Source organism: Papio anubis, chromosome 5 (genome assembly GCF_008728515.1).
Source record: "Papio anubis isolate 15944 chromosome 5, Panubis1.0, whole genome shotgun sequence".
Lineage (NCBI taxonomy): Eukaryota > Metazoa > Chordata > Mammalia > Primates > Cercopithecidae > Papio > Papio anubis.
Genome location: NC_044980.1, coordinates 71,207,682 through 71,232,570, shown reverse-complemented (window position 1 = coordinate 71,232,570; position 24,889 = coordinate 71,207,682). Strand labels below are relative to the sequence as shown.

Sequence of the window (24,889 nt, the reverse complement as noted above, 5' to 3'; positions counted from 1 at the left end):
GGAATTGCTTGAACTCGGGAGGCAGAGGTTGCAGTGAGCTGAGATTGCACCACTGCACTCCAGCCTGGTGACAGAGCAAGACTCTGTCTCAAAAAAAAAAAAAAAAATTGCCAATCATGATTATGAATGTGTGTTTTTCTTCCATTAGTCTGTCAGCATTTGCTTTATATATGGAAACTGCAAATTTAGAATCCATATAAATTGCATATAAATGTAAAATTATTTTCTTTTTGAAATGATACCCTATATCCAGGCAGCAGATCTTCAGCTTTTATTTGTTTGAAAACCACTTCATTTCACCTTTAGTGAAATAAAGGATATTTTTAATATCCTGGGTATAGAATTCTATGTGGGCATTCTTTTCTCTTCCAGCCCTTTAAATATGTCATTCTGATATCTTTTGGCCTTTATAATGTCTGTTGAAATGTTATTCCTTTTAAGGTAGGGGCCAACAAACCACCTATCTGTTTATGTACATAAAGTTTTATGAGAACACAACCATGTCCATTTGTTTATATATTATCTATAGATGCTTTCATTGTACAATAGCAGAATTGAGTAGTTACATCAGAGATGGTATATGACTGGTAAAACTTAAAATATTTACTGTCTGGCCCTTTATGTTTGTTGACTCCTGTCTCAAGGTAATTTTCTGGATGCTTAAAAAAAAAAAAAGAAAAGAAAAAAGAGATAGGGTCTCACCCAGGCTGAGTGCAGTGGTGTAATCATAGCTCACTGCAGCCTTGAACTCCTGGGCTCAAACAATCCTCCTGCCTCAGCCTTCTGAGTAGCTAGGACTATAGGTGCACACCATCATGCCCAGCTAATTTTTTTAAAAATATATTTTTTATAGAGACTGGGTCTCACTATGTTGTGCGCAGGCTGGTCTTGAACTCCTGGCCTTAAGCAATCCTCTTGCCTTGGCCTCACAAAGTGCTCAATTATAGGCATGATCCACCTTGCTCAGCCTCTGGATGCTTTTAAGATTTTTCTCATTGTTTCTTGTTTTCAGCAGTTTGACTATGCTGTACCTGGTGTAGTTTTATGTTTGTCCTTTTTTTCTAAGATTTTTAAATATGTGGGTTTATGTCTTTCATAGGTTCAGAACAATTCTTAACCATTATCTCTTGAAATACTGCTTTTGTTTCATACTCTCTCTTTTCTCTTTGGGACTCTAATTAGAGGTATGTTAGAAATTTTAACTTTATCTCATATGCCTCTGATGCTCTGTTCTATTTTTTCCATTCTTTTATTTCTCTGTGCTTCAATTTGTATATTTTCTCTTGACCTGCCTTGAAGTTCAATAATCCTTTTTTTCTCCTATTTCCAGTTTGCCATTATACCTATCTAATGAGTTCTTAATTTCAGATACTGTATTTTCCAGTTCTGAATGTCCATTTGATTGTTTTGTATGGATTCTACTTCTTGTTGATTTCTGTATTGTTTCATCTGTTTTGTCCGTCTTTTCTACATTTTCCTGACCCTATTAGTTGTAATTATTTTAAAATTCCTGTGTGATAACTGGTATCTGAGTCACTCATGGATCGGCTCCTGTTTTTTTTTTTTTTTTTCTTTTTTGGGTGGGGGTAATTTCTTCCTGTTTTTAGTATGTCTCGTAAGTTTTGATCAGATGCTAAGTATTTAGGATAAAAATGATTGTTGAAGCTTTGGGTGATAGCTTCTTCCATACAAGGCTGGGTTTTTGTTTTTGTTTTTTTTTTTCCAGCCGAGCAAATAGAATGTAAGCAGATCATTCTGATCTTGTCAAAGCTCAGTTTTAGACTTGTTAAGGTCTTGTTTATGGAACTTCTTACGCTCCTCGGGCATCTTCCTTAGCACTCTGTGTGGCCCTTCAGTAATCTTAATGGAAAGTCCAGGGCACTCACCAAATCCTGTCTTCTGAGGACAGACTTGATTTCTAGCTTCTCTTCCCAATAATGTGTGGTTGCTGAAATCTCTGCTTAGGTATTTCACCTCCCAGCTGCTGTTTTTTGCTGTGTTTCCTGGAATCTTGCCTTAAGAATTGTAGCCAGCATTTTGCACACAGATTTTTGTGTACCTTATCTCTGGTTCCCTCCTCTGTAATTTTGTCCTTCAAGTATCAGTCACTCTGGCAGCCCTGGACTTCAACATTTGTCTTCTCAAGTTATTAAGACTGTGACTTCTCCTTGAGTTCTATTCTCCCACATGGCAATTTGGGAAATGTACTGGGGGAAAAAGCTGGTGTGAATGAGGAGCTCTGTTTTAAAAATTTTTTTCCCTTGAGAGAGACAGGGTCTTACTCTGTCACCCAGGCCGCAGAGCAGTGGCATCATCACGGTTCATTGCAGCCTCACCCTCTTGTGCTCAAGATTCTCCCACTGTGTCTTCTGAGCAGCTGGGATTATAGGCGCATGCCACCACACCTGGCTCCTTTTTGTATTTTTAGTAGAGATGGGATTTCACCATGTTGCCCAGGCTGGTCTCATACTCCTGAGCTCAAGCTATCCACTAGCCTTGGCCTCCCAAACTGCTGGGATTATATTAATAGGTGTGAGCCACTTGTCCTGACCTAGGAGCTCACTTTTTGTGCTTCTCTTCTTTCAAGGATCATGGCCCCTTAAGAGTACTTGTGTGTGTGTATACGTATATGCACACATATACACACATATATGTGTGTATATATGTATGTATTTCAGCTTTTATAGTTATTTTCTGTGTCAGGTTTAGTTTTTTATAAGCTACAGTGTCATGGACAGATATGGAAGTTCCTACAATATATTCTGAATGTAGCAGCCAGAATTATCCTGTCAAATAATAGATCATGACTCTCCTCTGTTCAAAACCTGCAGTTCTTTATTTATTCAGAGTTAACACCAAAAACCTTTAGAGTTATTTGACCTGCTTGTATTCTTTCACCTGAGTGCTTATCCTCCCTGCCCCACTTTTCTCCCCATGATATCTGCATAACTAACTCTCTTATTTGAAAATCTTTGTTCAGATGTCACTTTACTCAAACCATGCTATTAAAATTGCCTCCTTCTTTCCTTTCTGTATCCTCTTCCTCTGTTTTTTTTTTCCCCTATGTCACCCCATGATTTAAAAATGTCTTATGTATTATGTTTCTTGTTTCTTTTACTTAATAGAATGAAATCCCTATGAGGGCAAGGGTTTTTCCTATCATTTTTGTTCATTGCTGTGTCGCAAATGCGAATGGAGAACCAGATGAGAATAGAGCTTCAGAAACTAAAGGAGGAGGGAATTTCAAGATGGAAGAGTAGTGGTCATATGTATCAGATGTCAACAGAAAGAGCCAAACTTTGTAAAATAATTGAAGAGGTTTATTCTGAGCCAAATATGAGTAACCATGACCTCAAGAGATCCTGAGAACATGTGCCCAAGGTGGTTGGGTTACAGCTTGATTTTATATGTTTTAAGGAGACATATGACATCAGTTAGTACATGGGAGGTATACATTGACTCAGTTGGGAAAGGGGTGACAGCTTGAAGCAGGAGGCTTACAGGTTATAGGTGGATTTAAAGATTGTCTGATTGGCAATTAGTTGAAAGAGTTAAGCTGTTATCGAAAAACCTGGGATCAAGAGAAAGGTGTGGCTGGGTTAGGATAAAGGACTGTAGAGACCAAGGTTCTTATGAAGTCTCTTAGGTGGCTGCCCTTAGAGACAGTAGATGGCAAGTGTTTCTTATTCAGATCTTTAAAAGGTGCTGGACTCTCAGTTAATCTCTTTAGAATTGTTAGAGCTTGGAAGGGGAAACTGTGTTAATAGAGATTCTTTACAGATGCAGATTTTTTTCCACAAAAGGCTGCTTTGCAGGGCTGGTTCAAAAATATGGCAAAGAAGCATATTTTGGAGTAAAATATTTTGATTGCCTTCTTTATATGTCATGTGACGTTATGCTAGAGTCAGGTTGGAAAGTAAACCACATTATATGGAGTTAAATTAAAACCCATCTGATGAGAATTTATGGTTTGTAGGGCATGACTCCTCATGCCTCTTAGGAATTTGGGCAAGAGAGAAAAACGGTCAGTTTAGTCCTCACAAGTACAGAGGAATAATCTGAAACTATTCATGAGATTTTACCTTGGATTTTTAAATTAAGAGGTTATTTGTTACCCTGTATGACAGACATTTTAAATTAAGGGTAAATGAGATTACCAAGAGTTGAGGAAGTGTCTGTAGGCTTTTTTCTTTTTAATCTTGTGAACAGTATAGGAGGAATATTCATATTTATTTGGATAATTTATGATTCTGACTTTTAGAAAGTTTGTTTTTCGTTTTTTGAGATGCAGTTTCAGTCTTGTTGCCCAGGCTGGAGTGCAATGGCACCATCTCAGCTCACTGCAACCTCCGCCTCCCGGGTTCAAGCAGTTCTCCTGCCTCAGTTTCCCAAATAGCTGGGATTACAGGCATGTGCCACCATGTCTGGCTAATTTTGTATTTTTAGTAGAGATGGGGTTTCTCCATGTTGGTCAGGCTGGTCTCAAACTCCCAACCTCAGGTGATCCTCCCACCTCAGCCCCTCAAAGTGCTGGGATTACAGGCGTGAGCTACTGTGCCCAGCCTAGAAAGTTAATAGATGAGTGAGGAGGTAAAGACACTAGCAATGGAGTTTTTTGTTTCTATTCACTGTTGCATTTATTAAGTGGATGCTTTGTGCCAAAAGTTTTCCTGCTGTATTACCTTGTGATTTTAAAATTTCTTACTTATTATGTTTGCTGTTTCTTTTACTTAATAGAATGAAATCCCTGTGGGGGCAAGGGTTTTTCTGTCATTTTTGTTCATTGCTGTGTCACAAATGCGAATGGAGAACCAGATGAGAATAGAGCTACAGAATCTAAAGGAGGAGGGAATTTCAAGATGGAAGAGTAGTGGTCATGTGTGTCAGATGTCAACAGAAAGAGCCAAAGTTCTGAGCACTCTCCAGCTTAGATCCTAAGTGAACTGGAAATGTTCCTAAGCCTTAATGTTTTGCACAAAAACATTATGAGGGCCACTCCCTTTGGCTACATAGCACTGGGAAACGGTAAGTTCTGACTCTGTTTCCAGCGTTTTTTCCTGCACATCCATTCATATTTGCAGTGCACCACTTGGATAGTAGCATCTTTTATTGGAGTGGTTCTCTATGCTTAAAGAGGTACCTGTGTTTTGGAAATTTTTGGCAGGACTCCATAAAGGTCCAACCTTTTATACATCCTTTTTTGGGTATGTATCTCTGATTGGAAATTGCTATTCCTTATCAGTTTTCCAGTCCATCATTCCTGGATGTAAGTTTTAGGTGTTGCTTTCTATGGTACACAAAATTTGTGTACCATAATTTTGAGGAAAAAGAAGGTAACTTTGTAGTGTGGGGCTCTCAAATGGTAAAGGTTCTTTCTTTTTTCTTTTTAAAATTTCCAGTCCAATATAGATGGATACTTCTACAAAATACAATAAAAAATAAATTACTAGAAAAATAAAATGGACCAGGCATGGTGGCTCATGCCTGTAATCATAGCACTTTGGGAGGCTGAGGTTGGCAGATGATCTGAGGTCAGGAGTTCGAGATAATCCTGGCCAACATGATGAAACCCCATCTGTACTTAAAATACACAATTAGCCGGCTGTGGTGATGCACACCTGTAATCCCAGCTACTCAGGAGGCTGACGCAGGAGAATCACTTGAATCCAGGAGGCAGAGGTTGCGTGAGCCAAGATCACACTACTGCACTCCAGCCTGGGCGACAAACAAAAACATAATAAAATTAAAGAAAAATAAAATGAAAAAGGCACACAAAATAAAATACAAGCCCCCCACTTTTTAAATTAGATTCAATAAACATAAAATTACATTGTCAAATTGTTCCATCACGTTTCTCAATGTGCTTATTCTGAATTTTGGTACCTATCTCCTCATGGTTTAGTAACACAAATTTGTGAATTGGTAATGATTCTTGGACCAGACTTTCTCAGATGATACTTTGAGTAGCACTGATATACAGTGTACAGTACTACATAGTCTTAATTTTCCCCTTAATTTATGTTGTCTTTAGAAAGAGTAGAAGGTTTTAATGAGTTATGGATTATAGATTTACTAAAAAGAGAGGTAATTTACACTACATAAAAACCCTAACACTTCCCTAGTTCTTATATATAACCGGTAAACTTTATTTTTCAGTTATAGTTACTAGTTCATTCTGGGGCTAAAATAAGAATGACTTTCCTGGTAATAGTAAGATTTGCCTTAAACCCTTCAGTTATATATCCTCTGTCCTTTGAAACTTAAAACTGGCCTATTTTGAACATGAAAGGAAAAGTTATACCATTTAACACCACAAGATGTCACTTATGTAAAAATAAAGTTGGTATCCTAATACTCAAAGCTAGAAAGCCACAGGTAACTAGGTAAGTGAAGACACAGGTAAATTAAAAATGTATATATTTGAAACAATTATTGGTTTGCAGCAAAGAGTTGAGGAAAATATTGCTAATTCAGCATTATTTTGACTCAAATATTGATATTTAGCAAAACAATTGGTATCTAAGATTTATGCAGTAATACATGTTAACTGGTCATATTTGAATCTACGTAATGAAGAAGGTAGACCTAAAAGAACTTAATAAAAGTTAATATATTTTGAAGGTAAAGTAGGTGTTACGGTATTAACTTTTCTAAATCTTTACTGTTCTGGTGACAGGCAAAGAGGAATTTAGGAAGAAACGTGTAATTTATATCAGAATTTTAAGTAGATCCTTATGACATATGTGAGAAGTTCAACATTACATCAGGTCGAAACAGTGCCTAGGATTTTTCTTGTCTCTTCTCTGAACCTCAGAGTTACTAGTTTCTCTGCCTGTGTTAATGCAGTATTTGTTGTTGAAGACTAGCTTTTCTGTTAAACATGAAGAGCAAAACCTTTAGCTTTAATATTGAGATTCTGTTTTCTTGTTTTTAGTTCCAGAGAGCTGCTGCTTGTTCTGGGCAGTCTGGGAATTTGGGCTTTAGATGAGCAAACCAAGTTTCCATTAGTTTACGAGTAAGACTATGCCTGGAATTAGAGGTTGGGCTGTTCTAAAAATTGACACTTCATTCCTCTTCATTGGTCACTTCTCTCTCCAGATAAAACTGGTAGAGGAGAATAATGGGACACTTTTGGGGAACAGAAAAGGGGAACAAGCAGGAGAAAATTATTTTCTTCGTTTTTTTGTCATGTATGTGTGTGACCACATTTCCTTTCTATTTAGTTCCTATCTAATTCTTTTTTTTTTCTTACCTAACTTCAGTAAGATTTTTTTAAAGGTTTCTTTTAGGGTTTAGGATTTTCATTATAAAAGTATACATAGTCATTAAGTAAATAGGAAAATACAGCAAAAAGCAAAAGAACAAAATACAGTCACATATATGGTTAATTTATCTCCCTTTTCTGTTACCTGTGAAATGTGAAAGAGCCTGAAAAGTTTTATGCAGGGATCCTAAATTCCTTAAGGTGAACATTTATAGTATGTTTAATAGTCATATGTTCTCCGAGACAGTTTTTATAACTGCCTCTACTGTTTAAATATTTTCAAGCTGTATTTTTAATTAGGAAGAAGTAGGTGTTTTAATTATTTAATTGCATTTTGTCTTCACTAGTGGTCACCATTGCATTTAATTTTATCAGCTGTTTGGAAAGTAAGGCTCATTTTTTTTTTCATAATAAATTTCATTGCCTTTATTCCTTTTGAAAAAAATGTGCTTAGCTTTTACTTTTTTTTTTTTCTTGCAATGACAGTTTGTAACATTTAACGCTTGTATTAGTTTGCTAGGGTTGCCATAACAAAATACCACAGACTGGGTGGCTTAATCAGCAGAAATTAATTTTCTCACAATTGGTGCCTGGGAGTACAAGATTAAGGTGTTGGCGGGTTTGGTTTCTGATGAGGCCTCTCTCCCTGGCCTGCAGATGGCGACCTTCTTGCTGCAGTTACTTAACATTGCCCATTATATTATTTCTAATTCTTATGAAGATGATGTATTTTAAGCTACCTATTATAAAAATCAAAGTATGGATTTTTTTCCTTCTCTTTTGTAATAGGAATGAAGATCTAAAGCAAATGTTAGAGAGCAACAAAGATTCTGCTAAATTGGATGCTATGAAGCGGATTGTTGGGGTAGGTAAAATACTTGTTTACTTCAATTTTGGAAAAATGGACAAGCAGTGGTTATACTATATCAAATATATATATTAAATAATATGTTAAATACCAAGTCTAATATTCTATTTGCTGTTAATATTAACTTAGAATTTCCTGTCTAAAAATGTTAAACAAAAAGGTACATTATTGAAGTATCAAAAATCAAGAAACTTAGGTTTTAATTTTATCTTTTCTTTGTTTTAATTTCCCTGTATCTAATTTCAAGGTATTTCTACTATGAGAATGAAGTATTAGTCATTTTGAAGACAAAATAAGATGATATACAAGCCTATTTTGACCTCCTACAAAGAGGGATACTAAAGAATGATTTTTTGTCCTTTCACAGCCTAAATGTTGTGAGCATACTTTCATCTGTTTTTCAAATTCTCTTACTACCAATAGAAAAACTTTATTCAGTTTAGAAGCCTAGAACTTCTAATAAATATTATTAAATATAAGAGCATTCACCAGTGTTCAGCTGTAAAGCAAAACATAAACAATTGATTAATAAGTTATGAGGATTCTATTGCCAGAGAACTAAGGATATAATATAGTTCCTTAATTATTTTTAATTTTTTAATTTTAATTTTTTATTTTTCCAGGGTTTTAGTTGTATATACCATCTTTAGTAAAATAGGTTTGCAATTTGTGTTGCACTCTCTAGATCTCATTTGTTTTTCCACATTCACAGAGAAACTTGCTTAATTCTAGTGACTATCTGATGCTAAGGAGTTTTGCTTTTGTTTCAGTGGAATCAAATTCATAAAACCGATTTTTCTTATTAATACTATTTCTCATCACCATTGCTGATCTTATTTTCCACTTAATTTTATATAATTAGGTCAAAATTGAATACATTTGCATAATTGCATAAATAAACTACTGTAATAAGGCGATGACACAACTAAAACAATACTGTTTTCCAGCAGGCAGTGCCATCATATGAGAGCTTCAGATCTCTCTTCCTTTCTTGATATATTAAAGTCCAAATTACATTTAAGAAAGATGGTTAACAGGTATTAGCATGCTCTGTTAAAAAGTGAGGTGGTATGATAATGAAATATATTAAAGTCAAGAACTAATTGTATCTGTAGGACATCTATAAGTGACTTGATCCATGCTTTCATGTTTATGCTATTTGGCAGTGTAGGGGCAATTTTGAGGATTCCATTGTAAATTTTTGATTTGTTAATGTTATGCTTTATATACATAAGAGGATTTATGGGCAGGCAGTTCTTGCTTTGCATGGCTTTTGTACACATGAATTTCAATTACTACAGTTTAGTTAAGTAACACCAATCCCCTAACAATATGGTTCAAATTTCATTTACCATGGTATATTAATTGTGTACTTGGATAATGTACAAACTTGACTGCTAGCTCTTCATTCTACAAATAACTATATAAATTACAAACACGTATCATGATCCATGACCAATCATGTCACTTCTTTCAAAATCTGTCAGCGATTGGTCACTGTGCATCTGTTACTCAGTTTATGCACAGACAACAAAGCATGTAGTTGTGTTGCCTCTTTGTCTCCCAGCAAGAAACACATGTGACATTTTACAGAAATGAATAATTGAAAGAGGCATTTGCCCAACAAACTGAAAGTACAGCAAAGAAATGAAAAGTGATAACATGTAATGAAAATCAGGTAGAATATAAATGAAGTTATACAGAAATAGCTGGCTGTGGAACTATTGACATTACAAGTTTTTAAGAGACTCTGAATTTATAGCTGGAGGAGCTTGGTAAAGGTGAGATTTTCAACCAGCATAAATGATGAAAGTGATTTTGTTGAAGAAAATGAAGCTGTCTCAGAGGAAGTTCTTCCGGCAGAAGACCTCACATTCATTAAAGGAACTCTAGGAGATAGTTGAGAACATTGAAAATGCAAAGGATAAAATGTTGGAAGCTGATCCAGACTTAGAAAGGAGCTTGATAATTTACTGAGGAATACAAAAGATACTTCCTCAGTATCATGAGTTAAACACTGATAAGAGAACAAACTCTGTTCAAACTACTCTTGATAAGTTAATTTTCTTTGCTTTTTTTTTTTTTTTTTTAAGAGATAGGGTCTTTTTCTGTTGTCCAGGCTGGAGTACAGTGGTACAGTCATAACTCACTGTAGCCTTGAACTCCTGAGCTCAAGCGTTCCTCCCACCTCAGCCTTCTGAGTAGCAGGGACTATAGATGTGTACCACTATGCCCAGCTAATTTTTTTATTTTTATTTTTTGTAGAGACAGAGTCTTGCTATATTGTCCAGGCTGGTGTAGAACTCTTAGTTTTATGTGATCTTCCCACCTCAACCTTTCAAAGTGCTGGAATTACAGATGTGAGCCAGTGTGCCTGGCCAAGTTAATTTTCAATTTTTCTAATGTTTTAAGTTATAGTATACTAAATATTGATTTTTGTGTTTTCACTTTCCTATAAATTTATAACTGACAGTAAAAGAGTTAATGTTTTGACAGAAATTTTAAATAGTATCCAGGGATTTAGTGAAATAAATTACCTTAATGGGATGTAAGAGCCATAGTTTAAAGAAATAAATAAGGGCAGTCCCTGCTTTTCTTGGTAGTGCAGGTCTATGCCCTGCAGGAATGCAAGCTGAAACCATGGAAATAAATCTTCTTTTTTTTTTTTTTTTTTTTTTGTTTGAGACACAGTGTCATTCTATCACCCTGGCTGGAGTGCAGTGGCACAATCTCGGCTCACTGCAACCTCCTGCAACCTCTGCCTCCCAGGTTCACGCCATTCTCCTGCCTCAGCCTCCCGAGTAGCTGATACTACAGATGTCCGCCACCACGCCCGGCTAATTTTTTGTATTTTTTAGTAGAGAAGGGGTTTCACCATGTTAGCCAGGATGGTCTCGATCTCCTGACATCATGATCCTCCCGCCTTGGCCTCCCAAAGTGCTGGGATTACAGGCGTGAGCCACCGTGCCCCACTGGAAAGAAATCTTAATAAGCCAATTGGAAAAGTTACAGTTGATCTATGATGTTTAAAATTTTTGTCAAAATAAGAAAATTAGCTGGGTATGGTGGTACATTGTTTTGAGTTAATGACTGTAATAAATAGTTTGGTATAAATCTTTCCAGACTGACTCTTTATCCCTTCTTTCCCTTTCTTCCTTCAATAACAATGCTTTGGTTCTATGTATGCTTTAAAGGATTCAACTTGGGGCTGTTGCTTGCATCTTTTTAAAAATTATTGGGTTGGAAATTGTTTAAAAGACCAAGATTTTTCTGCAGTGTTGGTGTGCATCAGGATGAATTCCTGGTTACTGGGCCTGAGGTTTTACTGGTGATGTGACACCTATAGAACTTTAGTGGTTTTTCTATCAGTTTTGCTCCAGTGTAGTCTCTGGGATACAAAATAAGGGTCAGTTAACTTTCTGTATCTCTATTTATTCTTGGCTGTTGATTCTTAAGAGTTACAGTTGGGTCTGAAATCCTTTGAAACCTTTTCTGTCCATTTTTGTTACCTGTGAATTAGCTAGCATCTGAATTTTATCTCATCTTTATTGCTTTAAAGAATGACCAGTGGAAATTAAAAATTAAACATAATTTCATCCTTTTCAAAAAACTAGATTTAAAAATTATGTGAATTTTTGGATCTAGATTATTATTCAATACAGTCATGCATCACTTAGAGTCATGCATGACAGGGACGCTTTCTGAGAAATGCATCCTTAGGCGGTTTGTTGTGTGAACATCATAGAGTGTACTTACACAAACCTAGTATACTTACACAAGCTTACTACACACTTAGGCTATATGACATAGTCTATTCTTCCTAGGCTGTAAATCTGTACAGCATGTTACTGTACTGAATACTGTAGGCAATTGTAACAAAATGGTAAGTATTTGTATATCTAAACGTAGAAAGTTACAGTAAAGATACAGTATTATAATCTTATAATAAGATTGTATGTGTGGCCCCTCCTTGACCAAAACATGTGGCACATGACTGTAATTTAAAAATAACACAAAATTCAATCAGTGTAACATACCACATTAACAGAAGGAAAGGGGAAAATCCTTCACAATCATCTCAATTTATGCAGAGAAATATGTGACAAAATTTAATACACCTTGATGATAAAAGTACTCAACAAACTAGGAATAGGAGGAAACTACCGTAGCCTATCTGTTAAAGAGCAGGTGTGGAAAACCCAAAACTAGCATCATACTCAGTAGTGAAAGACTGAAATCTTTTACTCCAAGATGAGAAACAAGGATGCTTGCTTTTACCACTTCTATGCAACACAGTATTGGAAATTTTAGCCAGAACAATCAGGCAAGAAAAAGAAATAAAAGGCATCCAAATGGAAAAGGAAGAAGTAAAATTATTTTTATTTGCATCATCTTATATGTAGAAAACCCTAAAGATTCCACAAAAAACGGTTACAACCAATACGCAAATTTACCCAAGTTGCAGGATAGAAAAGCAACGCACCAAAATCACTTGCATTTCTATACATTAACAATGAAGAATTTGAAAAGAAAATTAAACAAATATTCATTTATATTAGCCTCAAAAGGAATAAAATATTCAGGAATAAGCTTAACCAAGGAGATGAAAGGCTTGTACACTGAAACATTACTGAGAAAAATTAAAGAAGACAGAAATAAATGGAAAGACATCTATGTTTCTGGGTTGGAAGACTAGTATTGTTAAGATGACAAAATGATCTGTATATTCAATGCAATTCCTATCAAAATTCCAATGATATGTTTGGCAAAAATAGAAAAAACTTCATCCTAAAATTTACATAGAATCCCGTGAAATAGCCAAAACAACCTTGAAAAGGAGCAAAATTGACTGGGTACAGTGGCTCATGTATGTAATCCCAGCACTTTGGGAAGCCAAGGCAGGAGGATCATTTGAGCCCAGGAGTTTTAGACCAGCGTAGACAACATGGCAAGACCTTGTCTCTGCAAAACTAATAATAAGAAAAAATTACCGCCTGTGCCTGTGGTCCCAGCTGCTTGGGAGGCTGAGGTTGTGGTATTGCTTGGAGTGAGCTATGTTCATGCCACTGCACTCCAGCCTGGGCAACAGAGCGAGACCCCATCTCAAAACCCTGTCTCAAAAAAAGAAAAACAAAGCAAAACAAAACAAAATTGAATGTCTCATACTTCCTGATTTCAAAACCTATAGCAAAGCATAGTAATGAAGACATTGTGGTACTGGAATAAAGACAGACAATGTATAGTCCAATGGAACACAATAGGGAGCTCAGAAATCAACCCTGACATAATGGTCAAATGATTTTTGATAATGATACAAGATCAATTGGGAAAGGACAATCTTTTCAGCAAATAATGTTGGGGAAACTGGATTATCTATATGCAAGAAAATGGTGTTGAATTTCTTTCTATATCACACCATAGATAGAAATAAATAAAAATGGATCAAAGACCTAAATGTGAGAGCTAAAACTATAAAACTGTTAGAAGAAAGCTTAGAGAAAAAGCTTTATGACATTTGATTTGGCAAAGGGTTCTTAGATACAACACTAAAACATGAGCAGTAAAAAAAAAAAAAAGTAGATTATTTGGATTTTATCAAAATTAAAACTTGTGTGCATCATAGGACGCTGTCAACAAAATGAAAAGGCAACCCGTAGAATACAAGAAAATATTTGCAAATCATATATCTGATAAAGGTATGATATCCAGAATATATAAAGAACTCCCACAACTCAACCATTAAAAACCGACCAGATGGCTGGGTGTGGTGGCTCACGCCTGTAATCCCAGCACTTTGGGAGGCTGAGGTGGGCGAATTACTTGAGGTCAGCAGTTTGAGACAAGCCTGGCCAACACGGTGGTCTCTACTAAAAAGACAAATCCTGTCTCTACTAAAAATACAAAAATTAGTCAGGTGTGGTGGTGGGCGCTTGTAATCCCAGCTGCTTGGGAGGCTGAGACAGGAGAACTGCTTGAATCCAGGAGGCAGAGGTTGCAGTGATCCAAGATTGTGCCACTGCACTCCAGCCTGGGTGGCAGAGCGAGGCTGTGTCTCAAAAAACAACAACCGGTGGCTCATGCCTGTAATCCCAGCACTTTTGGGAGGCTGAGGAGGGCAGATCACGTGAGGTCAGGAGTTCGAGACCAGCCTGGCCACCATGATGAAACCTCGTCTCTTTTAAAAATACAAAACTTAGCTGGGCATGGTGGCGGGCGCCTGTAATCCCAGCTACTTGAGGGACTGAGGCAGGAGAATTGCTTGAACCCGAAAGGCAGAGGTTGCAGTGAGCCTAGGTCATGCCATTGCACTGCAGCCTGGGTGACAAGAACGAAACTCTGTCTCAGAAAGAAAAAAAAACCAACAACAACAACAACAACAAAAACCGACCAAATGAAAAAATGGGTAAAAGACTGGAATAGACATTTCTCCAGAGAAGATATATAGATGGCCAATAATTACAGAGAAAGATGCACAGCATCACTAATTATTAGGAAAATGGAAATCAAAACCATAGTGAGATCACTCTCCACCATTAGGATGATTATTATCAAGAAAACAAAATTGTGAGTGTTGGTGAGGGTAGAGAAATAAGAATGCTTATGCATTGCTGGTGGAAATGTAAAATGGTGCAGTTACTGTGGAAAACAGTATGGTGGTTCCTTAAAAAATTAAAAATGGAATTATCAGATAATTCACCATTCTCCTTTTGGGTATATACTGACAACAATTGAAAGGAGATACTCGAACAGATATTTCTACATCAGTGTTCATAGCAGCATTATTTATAGTAACCAATAGGTAGAAACAACCCATGTGCTCGTCAGTGGATGAATAAACGAAATGTGGGACATCTGTGCAATGGAATGTTATTCAGCTTTAAGAAGGAATGGAATTCTGATGCATGCTACAACATGGATGAACCTTAAGTCATGATGCTGAGTCAAATAAGTCAGACACAAAAAAATAATATTGTATGATTCCACTTTTATCAGGTACCTAGAATAATCAAACTCATAGAGACAAAAAGTGGAATGGTGGTTGCCAGCGGCTAGGGGGAAAGCGAGAAATTGGAAGCTTGTCTTTCAAAAATCATTTTGGACATTTATTTTAAATATTATGAACCGTATGAAAAATAGTTCTGTAGGCATGAGCTCTGTCCCACTCATTATGCTTTCACTTTTTTTTTTTTTTAACTTACATTCCTCCTCATTCTTTTTTTATTTTCTATTTTTTATTTTTGAGATGGAGTCTCGCTCTGTGGCCCAGGCTGGAGTGCAGTGGTGTGATCTGGACTCATTGCAACCTCCACCTTCTGGGTTCAAGCAATTCTTCTGCCTCAGCCTCCCAAGTAGCTGGATTACAGGCGTGTGTCACCACACCCAGCTAATTTTTGTAATTTTAGTCGAGATGGGGTTTTATCGTGCTGGTCTTGAACTCCTGACCTCCAGTGATCTGCCCTCCCAAAATGATGGAATTACAGGCATGAGGCACCGCGCCCGGCCCCTCCTCATTCTTTAGATTTTTGGTTTATTTTCAGGTGACGGTGGGCATTTCATTTCGGAAGAGAATGTAGATGGTATTCTTTCAAAGTCCTTGCCTGTCGGAACAGGTTTCTGTGTTTTTTCCATGTGAAAATAGACTACTTAAGAATAGTATTATTGGGTTGCAATGTTTTCTTTTCTTTAAAATTTTGTAGATTTTATTCTTGATTTCGTCTGGCTTTAGCTGTACAGAGCAGAAATGTGATGCGATGATAGTGAGATTGCTTTTTAAAAAAACATTTAATTTTTATTTCTTTTAATTTTATTATTATTATTATTTTTTGTTTGTTGTTTTGAGATGGAGTCTCGCTCTGTCGCCCAGGCTGGAGTGCAGTGGCACGGTCTCAGCTCACTGCAACCTCTGCCTCCTGGGTTCAGGTGATTCTTCTGCTTCAGCCTCCTGAGTAGCTGGGATTACGGGCACCCACCACCACACCCAGATAATTTATTTGTATTTTTAGTAGAGATGGGGTTTCACCATGTTGGCCAGGCTGGTCTCCAACTCCTAGCCTCAAGTAATCCACCCGCCTTGGCCTCCCAGAGTGCTGGGATTACAGGCGTGAGCCACTGTACCCGGCCATATATATATATATTTTATTTTTGTGGGCACATAGTAGCTGTATGTATTTTGGGAGTACATGAGATGTTTTAATATGGGTGTGCATGTGAAATAAGCACATGATGGGGAATGGGATATCTAGCTCCTTATACATTTATCCTTCTTAGTTACAAACAATTCAATTACACTCTAAGTTATTTAAAAATGTACAATTACATTATTATTGATTGTAGTCACCCTGTTGTGCTGTCAAATAGAAGGTCTTATTCATTCATTCTGTTGTGTTTGTACCCAGTGACCACTCCACCTTCCCTGTGTCCCCCACTTACTTTCTCAGCCTCTGGTAACCATCCATCTACTCTCTATGTCCATAAGTTCAATTGTTTTGATTTTTAGATCCCACAAATCTAAAAATTGTGACGAGATGTTTGTCTTTCTTTTTTTTTTTTTTTTGAGATGGAGTCTCACTCTATTGCCCAGGCTGGAGTGCAGTGGCACGATCTCTGCTCACTGCAAGCTCCGCCTCCCGGGTTCATGCCATTCTCCTGCCTCAGCCTCTCAAGTAGCTGGGACTACAGGCGCCTGCCACCATGCCTGGCTAATTTTTTGTATTTTTAGTAGAGACGGGGTTTCACTGTGTTAGCCAGGATGGTCTTGATCTCCTGACCTCGTGATCTGCCTGCCTTGGCCTCCCAAAGTGCTGGGATTACAGGCATGAGCCACCATGCCCAGCCAGATGTTTGTCTTTCTATGCCTGGTTTATTTCACTTAACAAGATCTTCAGTTCCACCCATGTTGTTGCAAATGAGTGGATCCCATTCTTTTTTATGACTGAATAGTACTCCATTGTGTATTTGCCCCACATTCTCTTTATCCATTAGTCTGTTGGTAGACACTTAGGTTGCTTCCAAATCTTAGCTGTTGTAAACAGTGCTGCAGCGAACATAGGAGTGCAGATGTCTCTTTGCTATACTGATTTTCTTTCTTTTGGGTTGTATCCAGTAGTGGGATTGCTGGGTCATATGGTAGCTCAACTACTAGTTTCTTTTTGAGGAACCTCTAAACTGTTTTCCATAGTGGTTGTACTAATTTATATTCCCACCAACAGTGTACAGGGGTTCCTTTTTCTCCACATCCTCAGCAGCATTTGTTGTTGCCAGCCTTTTGGGTATAAGCCATTTTAACTGGGGTGAGATGATAATTCATTATAGATGATAACTCATTATAGTTTAGATTTGCATTTCTTTGATGATCAGTGATGTTCGGCATCTTTTCATATGCCTGTTTGCCAATTGCATGTCTTCTTTTGAGTAACGTCTTTTCAGATCTTTTGCCCCCTTTTTATCATTTAATCAAATCTTACCCGTTTTTAGATTATTAGACTTTTTCCTATAGAATTGTTTGAGCTCCTTATATATTCTGCTTTTAAATCTCTTGTGAGATGGATAGTTTGCAAATATTTTCTCCCATTCTATGAGTTGTCTCTTCACTTTGTTGATTGTGTCCTTTGCTGTGCAGAAGCTTTTTAACTTGATGTGATCCAATTTGTCTGTTTGTGCTTTGGTTGCCTGTGCTTGTGGGGTATTACTCAAGAAATCTTGGCCCAGACCAAGGTCCTGGAGATTTTCCCCAATGTTTTCTTGTAGTAGATTCATAGTTTGAGGTCTTAGATTTAAGTCTTTAATACATTTTGATTTTATATTTGTGTATGGTGAGAGATAGGATCTAATTTTGTTTTTCTGCATATGGATATCCAGTTTTCCTAGCACCGTTTATTGAAGAGACTGTCTTTTCCTCAGTGTATGTTCTTGGCACCTTTCTCAGTTCTCTGTAGGTATGTGGATTTGTTTCTGGGTTCTCTGTTCTGTTCCATTCGTCTGTGTGTCTGGTTTTTTTTTTCGCCAGTACTTCCTGTTTGGTTACTATAGCTTTGTAGTGTAATTTGAAGTCAGGTAATGTGATTCCTCCAGTTTTTTTTGCTTAGTATAGCTTTGGCTATTCTGGGTCTTTTGTGGTTCCATATAAATTTAAGATTTCTTTTTCTGTTTCTGTGAAGAATGTGGTTGGTATTTTGATAGGCATTACATTGAATCTGTAGATTGTTTTGGGTAGTAGGGACATTTTAACAATATTGAGTCTTCCAAGCCATGAACATAGAATATTTTTCCATTTTTTGATGTCCTTTTCAGTTTCTTTCTTCAGTGTTTTATAGTTTTCACCATAGAGAGAGTTCACTTCTTTGGTTAATTCCTGGGTATTTAATTTTGCGTGTGGCTATTGTAAATGGGATTACTTTTAAAATTTCTTTTTCGCCTTGTTCACTGTTGGCATATAGAAATGCTCCTGATTTTGGTATGTTGATTTTGTATCCTGCAACTTTACTGAATTTGTTTATCAGTTCTAATAGTTTTGTGGTGGAGTCTTTAGGTTTTTCCCAATATAAGATTGTATCATCTGCTAACAAGGATAATTTAATTTCTTCCTTTCCAATTGGAGACCCTTTATATCTTTCTCTTTTCTGATTGCTCTAGCTAGGACTTCCAGTGGTATGTTGATCAACAGTGATGACAGTGGGCAACCTTGTCATGTTCCAGAGCTTATAGGAAAGACTTTCAGTGTTTTCCCATTCAGTATGATACTAGCTGTGGGTTTGTCATATATGGCTTTTATTATGTTGAAGTATATTCCTTCTATTCCCAGTTTTTTGAGGGTTTTTAATCATGAAAGGATGTTGAATTTTATCAGATGGTTCTTCAGCATCAATTGAAATGATCATATGGTTTTTATTGCTCATTTTGTTGATAGGATATATCACATTGATTGATTTGTGTATGTTGAACCATCCTTGGCATCCCAGGGATAAATCCCAGTTGGTCATGATGAGTGATCTGTCTGATGTATTGTTGAATTCAGTTTTCTAGCATTTTGTTGAGGATTTTTGCATCAATATTCATTAGAGATATTGGTGTGTCATTTTCTTTTTCCTTGACGTGTCTTTCTCTGGTTTTGGTATCAAGGTAATACTGGCCTCATAGAATGAGTTTGGAAGTATTCCCTCCTCTATTTTTCAGAACAGTTTGAGTAGGATTGATATTAATTTTTCTTTAAATGTTTGGTAGAATTCAACAGTTAAGCTATAGGGTCCTGGGCGTTTTTTTAGTGGGAGACTTTTTATTACAGGTTTGATCTCGTGATTTGATATTGGTCTGTTCAGGTTTTGAATTTCTTTCCAATTCAATCTTGGTAGTTTGTATGTATCTAGGAATTTGTCCATTTCTTCTACGTTTTTCAATTTATTGGCATATATAATCGCTCATAGTAGCCAGTGATGATCCTTTGAATTTCTGTAGCATCAGTTGTAATATCTCCTTTTTCATTTCTGATTTTATTTGGATTTTTCTCTTTTTTTTCTTAGTCTGGCTAATGGTTTGTCAATTTTGTTTAACTTTTCAAAAAAACCTTTTTGTTTCATTGATCTTTTGTATTTTTTCATTTCAGTTTCATTTATTTCTTCTCTGATCACTATTATTTCTTTTCTTCTACTAATTTTATGTTTGGTTCACTCTTGCTTTTCTAGTTCCTTAAGATGCATCGTTAGATTGTTCTTTTGAAGTTTTTCTTCTTTTTTGATGTAGGCACTTATAGCCATGAACTTCCCTCTTAGATTTTTCAATTTCTTTCTTAATTACTTCATTGACCCACTGGTCATTCAGGAGCATATTGTTTAATTTCCATGTATTTGTATAGTTTCCAAAATTCCTTTTGTTATTAGTTTCTAGTTATATTCTATTGTGATCAGAGAAGATGCATATTATTTCAGTTTTTTGAATGCTTTAAGGCTTGTTTTGTGACCTAACATATGGTGCATCCTTGGGAAAGATTTATGTGTTGAGGAAAAGAATGTATATTTTGCAGCTCTTGGATAAAATGTTCTGTAAATATCTGTTAGATTCATTTTTGTCTATAGTGCAGATTAAGTCTGGTGTTTCTTGATTTTCTGTTTGGAAGATCTGTCTAATGCTGAAAGTGGGGTGTTGAAGTCTCTAACTGTTATTGCATTCGGGCCTGTCTCTCTCTTTAGCTCTAATCATATTCACTTTATATATCTGGGTGCTCCAGTGTAGGGTACCTATATATTTAAAATTGTTATATCCTCTTGCTGAATTGACTCCTTTATCATATAGTGACCTTCTTTGTCTCTTCTTACAGTTTTTGTCTTGAAGTCTATTTTGTTTGGTATTAGTATAGCAACTCCTGCTCTTTTTTCATTTCCATTGGGATGGAATGTCATTTTCCATACCTTTGTTTTCAGCTGATACATGTTTTTATGGGTAAAGTGTGGTTTTTTTTGTGGGCAACAAATCAGTGGGTTTTTTTTTTCATCCATTCAGCCACTCTGTGTTTTTCTGATTGGAGAGTTTAGTCCATTTATGTTAAATGTTATTTGATAATTAAGGACTTATTCCTGCTATTTTGTTATTTGTTTCCTAGTTATTTTATGGTTTTCTCTTCCTTCTTTCTTTCCTTCCTGTCTTCTTCTAGTGAAGGGCTTTTCTCTGGTAGTATGATTTAGTTTTTTGTTTTTTACTTTTTCTTTATATCTTGTATGTTTTTTGGTTTGAGGTTACCAGACGCTTGCAAATACTATCTTATAATCCATTATTTTAACCTGATAGTAATTTAACACTATTTGCATAAACAGACAAGCAAAAAGAAAACTCATACAAACTCTGTGCTTTAATTTTGTCTCCTCACTTTTTAACCTTTTGTTGTTTCTGTTTATATCTTATTGTACCGTGTCCTGAAAACTTGTTGTAGTTACCATTTTTGATTGGTTCATCTTTTAGTTTTTGTACTCAGGATAAGAATAGTTTATACATCACAGTTACAGTTTTATAATATTCCTTGTTTTTCTGTGTACTTACTATTACCAGTAAGTTTTGTACCTTCAGTAAGTTTTTGTACCTAATTTATTGCTCATTAATGTCATTTTCTTTCTGATTGAAGTATTCCCTTTAGCATCTCTTGTAGGACAGGCCTGGCATTGATGAAATCCCTCAGCTTTTGTTTGGGAAAGTTTATTTCTTCTTCATGTTTGAAGCATATTTTAACTGGATATACTATTCTTAGGTGAAAGTTATTTTTCTTCAGCACTTTTAAATATGTTAGGAAACCTTACATGTTTCCGCTGAAAAGTCTGCTGCTGCACATATTGGAGCTCCCTTGTATGTTATTTGTTCCTTTTCTCTTGCTGCTTTTAGGATCCTTTCTTTATCCTTGACCTTTGGGAATCTGATTATTAAATGTCCTGGGGTAGGCTTCTTTAAGTTAAATCTGCTGGATGTTCTATAACCTTCTTGTACCTGAATGTTGATATCTTTCTCTAGGTTTGGGAAGTTCTCTGATATTATCCCTTTGAATAAACTTTCTACCCCCATCGATGTCTTTACCTTCTCTTTAATGCCAATAACTCTTAGATTTGCGCTTTTGAGGCTGTTTTCTAGATCTTGTAGGCATGATTCATTCTTTTTTATTCTTTTTTCTTTTGTCTCCTCTGTATTTTCAAAGAGCCTGTCTTCAAGCTCATGAATTCTTTCTTCTGCTTATCAGTTCTGCTGGTAAGAGACTCTGATGCATTCTTCAGTATATCAACTGCATTTTTCAACTCTAGAATTTCTGATTGATTCTTTTTAACTGTTTCAGTCTCTTTGTTAAATTTATCTGATACAATTCTTAATTCCTTCTCTATGTTATCTTGAATTTCTTTGAGTTTTCTCAAGACAGCTATTTTGAATTCTCTATCTGAAAGGTCACATATTTCTCTTTTTCCAGAATTGGTCCCTGGTGCCTTATTTAGTTTGATTGGTGAGGTCGTATTTTCCTGGATGGTCTTGATGTTTATAGATGTTCATCAGTTTTTGGGCATTGGAGAGTTAGGTATTTATTGTAGTCATCACAGCCTGGGCTTGTTTATGCTTATCTTTCTTGGGAAGGCTTTCTAGTATTCACAGGGACTTGGGCCCCAAACCCAATAATGCTGTGATTTTTGTAGCCTCATAGAGGTTGATGCTAGTAGATATTCTTTGGTGTCTGGACATTGAAGAGTTAGGTATTTATTGTAGTCTTCACCCCCTTGGCATAATAGCCATCCTTCTTGGGAAATCTTTCCAGATGTTTGAAAGAACATGGGTGTTATAATCTAAGCTGTATTTGCTTTAGGGGGCACCCCAAGCCCAGTAACACTGTGGTTCTTGCAGACTCATAGAGGTGCTGCCTTGATGGTCTTGAAACAGATCTAGGATAATTTTCTGGGTTACCAGGCAGAGACTCTTGTTCTCTTTCCTTACTTTCTTCCAAACATACAGAGCCTCTCCTCTGTTTTGAGCTAGATAAAGCTGAGGATGGTGACATAAGCACCCCTGTGGCCACCAGTACTATATGCTGGGTCAGACTTAAAGCCAGCACAGCACTGGGTCTTGCATAAGGCCTGCTGTAACCGCTTCTTGGCTATTACCATGTTTGCTCAAGGCCCTGGGGCTCCACAGTCAGCAGGTAGCAAAGCCAAACAGGCCTGTGCCCTTCCCTTAAGGGTGGCGAAGTCCCCCAGGCCCCGGATGAGTCAAGAAGTTCTCTCTGGGAGCCCTGGGAGTCAGGGACTAGAATCAGAAACCTTGGAAGTCTACCTAGTGTTCTGTTGTATTATAGCTGAGCTGGCATTCAAACCACAACGTGCAATCCTTCCCACTCTTCCCTCCCGTTTCCAAAGGCAGAGGAGCCTCAACCTGTAGCCACCACCACCCCAGGCCAGAAAGAGTACTGCCAGAGTACCCCCATAGTCCCTTAAGGCCCAAGGTCTCTTAAGTCAGCATTCACAAAAAGCTATCGGGGGTACCCTGGCAGTACTTTTCATGAATGCTGCTTGGCCTGGGACTCACCCTTCAGGGCAGTGGGCTCCCCTCTGGCCCAGGACATGTCCAGAAATGCTGTCCAAGAGCCAAGTTCTGGAATTGAGGACACTAAGAACCCACTTGGTACTCTACCTTGCTGTGGCTGTACTGGTACCTAGGGTGCAAGACAAAGCCCCCTTTACTTTCCCCTCTGCTGTTCTCAAGCAGGAGTTTTGCCCCATATCCACCACAGCTGGGAATGTGCTGAGTCTCACCTGAAGCCAACAAGTCTCAGTGGTTCACCCAAGGCCCTCAATGTAGTACCTGGGTATTGCTGCTGGTTATTCAGGGCCCAAGGGCTCTTCAGTTAGCAGATGATGAATGCTGCCACGCCTCGGCCCTTTCCTTCAAGGCAGCAAGTTCCTTTCTGGACCAGGGTGTGTCTAGGAATGTGGTCTGGGAGTAGTTAGGTCCTGGAATGGGGGCCTCATGGCTCTGACTGGTGCCCTATCCTGCTGTGGCTGAGCTGGTATCCAAGATGCAAGACAAAGTCCTCCCCACTCTTCCCTCTCCTCTTCTTAAGTGGAAGGGAGGGGTCTCTTTTGGAGCCACCAGCTGTGCAACCTGGGGTTAGGAGAGAGGTAATGTCAGCACTCCCTTGGCTGCCCCAGGTGTTGTCTCAGTATGTTGCATGCTCCCTCAGTCCATGTCTTTAGGCCTAATTCAGCCGTAGGACTTGCCAAAGAGTTGCAGTCCTTATGGCCTAGACTGTCTTTCAGGTTTACTTGGAGACACACAGTGCTGTAGCCCTCGGTGGCGAGGTTTTCCAGAGACTCAAGTTCAGACCTCTGGGATTTCTTTCTGGCTAGGGCTGGTTTAAATGCTCTGCCTGTGGGTGGGCATCAGCTGAGTTTGGTCTGGTTTTCCTTTCTGCTTTAACAGGACAGCACGGAGTTGAATGCCTCACAATTGCAGTATTCTCCCTTCCCCAGTGCCCAGAGATACCCTCCATACCATGCACTGCTGCTGGAAGAGGAGCCTCACCACTCTGAGGAAAAGGGTGGCGTTGGTGATTCAGGACTGTTTCTTTTATAATCTCTTCTGTGCCTCTTTCAGTGATATGAAGTTCAAACCAAGTCCTGTGAGTGCTCGCCTAATTTTTGGTTCTTATGAAGGTGATTTTTTCTGTGTAGGTAGTTGTTAACTTTTTTGTCCTTGAGGGGATGATTGGTGGAGCCTTCTATTGCACCATCTTGCTCTGCCTCTGAGATTGCTTTTTCTCTTTCTCTTTTAAAGAATCTCTTTTAACTGTCTGGATATGTAGATGTTTTTCATATTCTGAAGAAAAAGAAAATTTATTCAAGATGTGGTCTGTGTTTGTTTTTTCTTTACTGATTTGTTATGCTACTAATGAACCCTTTGATTCTAAAATTTTACATCTGTTTTACTTAGAGAATATTTGTCTGCTATTTATTTTCTCCTTTTTCTGTCAGTCTGCCAGTTCTCTCTTGGCCTTCCTATTATGTGTATATTATATTTCTTGGGTCCATCCTCTGTGTCTGCCTCTGCCTTCTCCCCTGTCAGATTGACCTCTCTAACCTTTCCTGTCATTTTTAGGGTATGTTTTTGAGCTGGCATTTTAAGTCAGTTTAGAATTTTTGACATTATCCTTTCTTTTCTCATTATATTTTAAAATTTGGTAATTATGTCTTTATCTGAAAGTTTTCTTTGCTATTCCAAAGTCATTCTTTTTTCAAAAAATGCCATGT

At 37.3% G+C, this 24,889-nt stretch overlaps 1 protein-coding gene across 5 annotated transcripts in view; it reads left to right on the top strand.

Moving 5' to 3' along the window:
• AP3B1 (adaptor related protein complex 3 subunit beta 1) overlaps positions 1-24,889 on the top strand; it is a 301,940-nt gene that overhangs the window by 23,016 nt on the left and 254,035 nt on the right. For all 5 annotated transcript variants that reach the window (XR_001903494.2, XM_003899849.4, XM_009208653.4 and 2 more), the window contains exon 2: positions 8,054-8,129. Coding sequence is in view for 4 of the 5 variants with exons in the window: in XM_003899849.4 (XP_003899898.3) it covers positions 8,054-8,129 (76 nt within the window). In the remaining variant the exon portion in view is untranslated. The remainder of the gene's footprint in view (positions 1-8,053; positions 8,130-24,889) is intronic.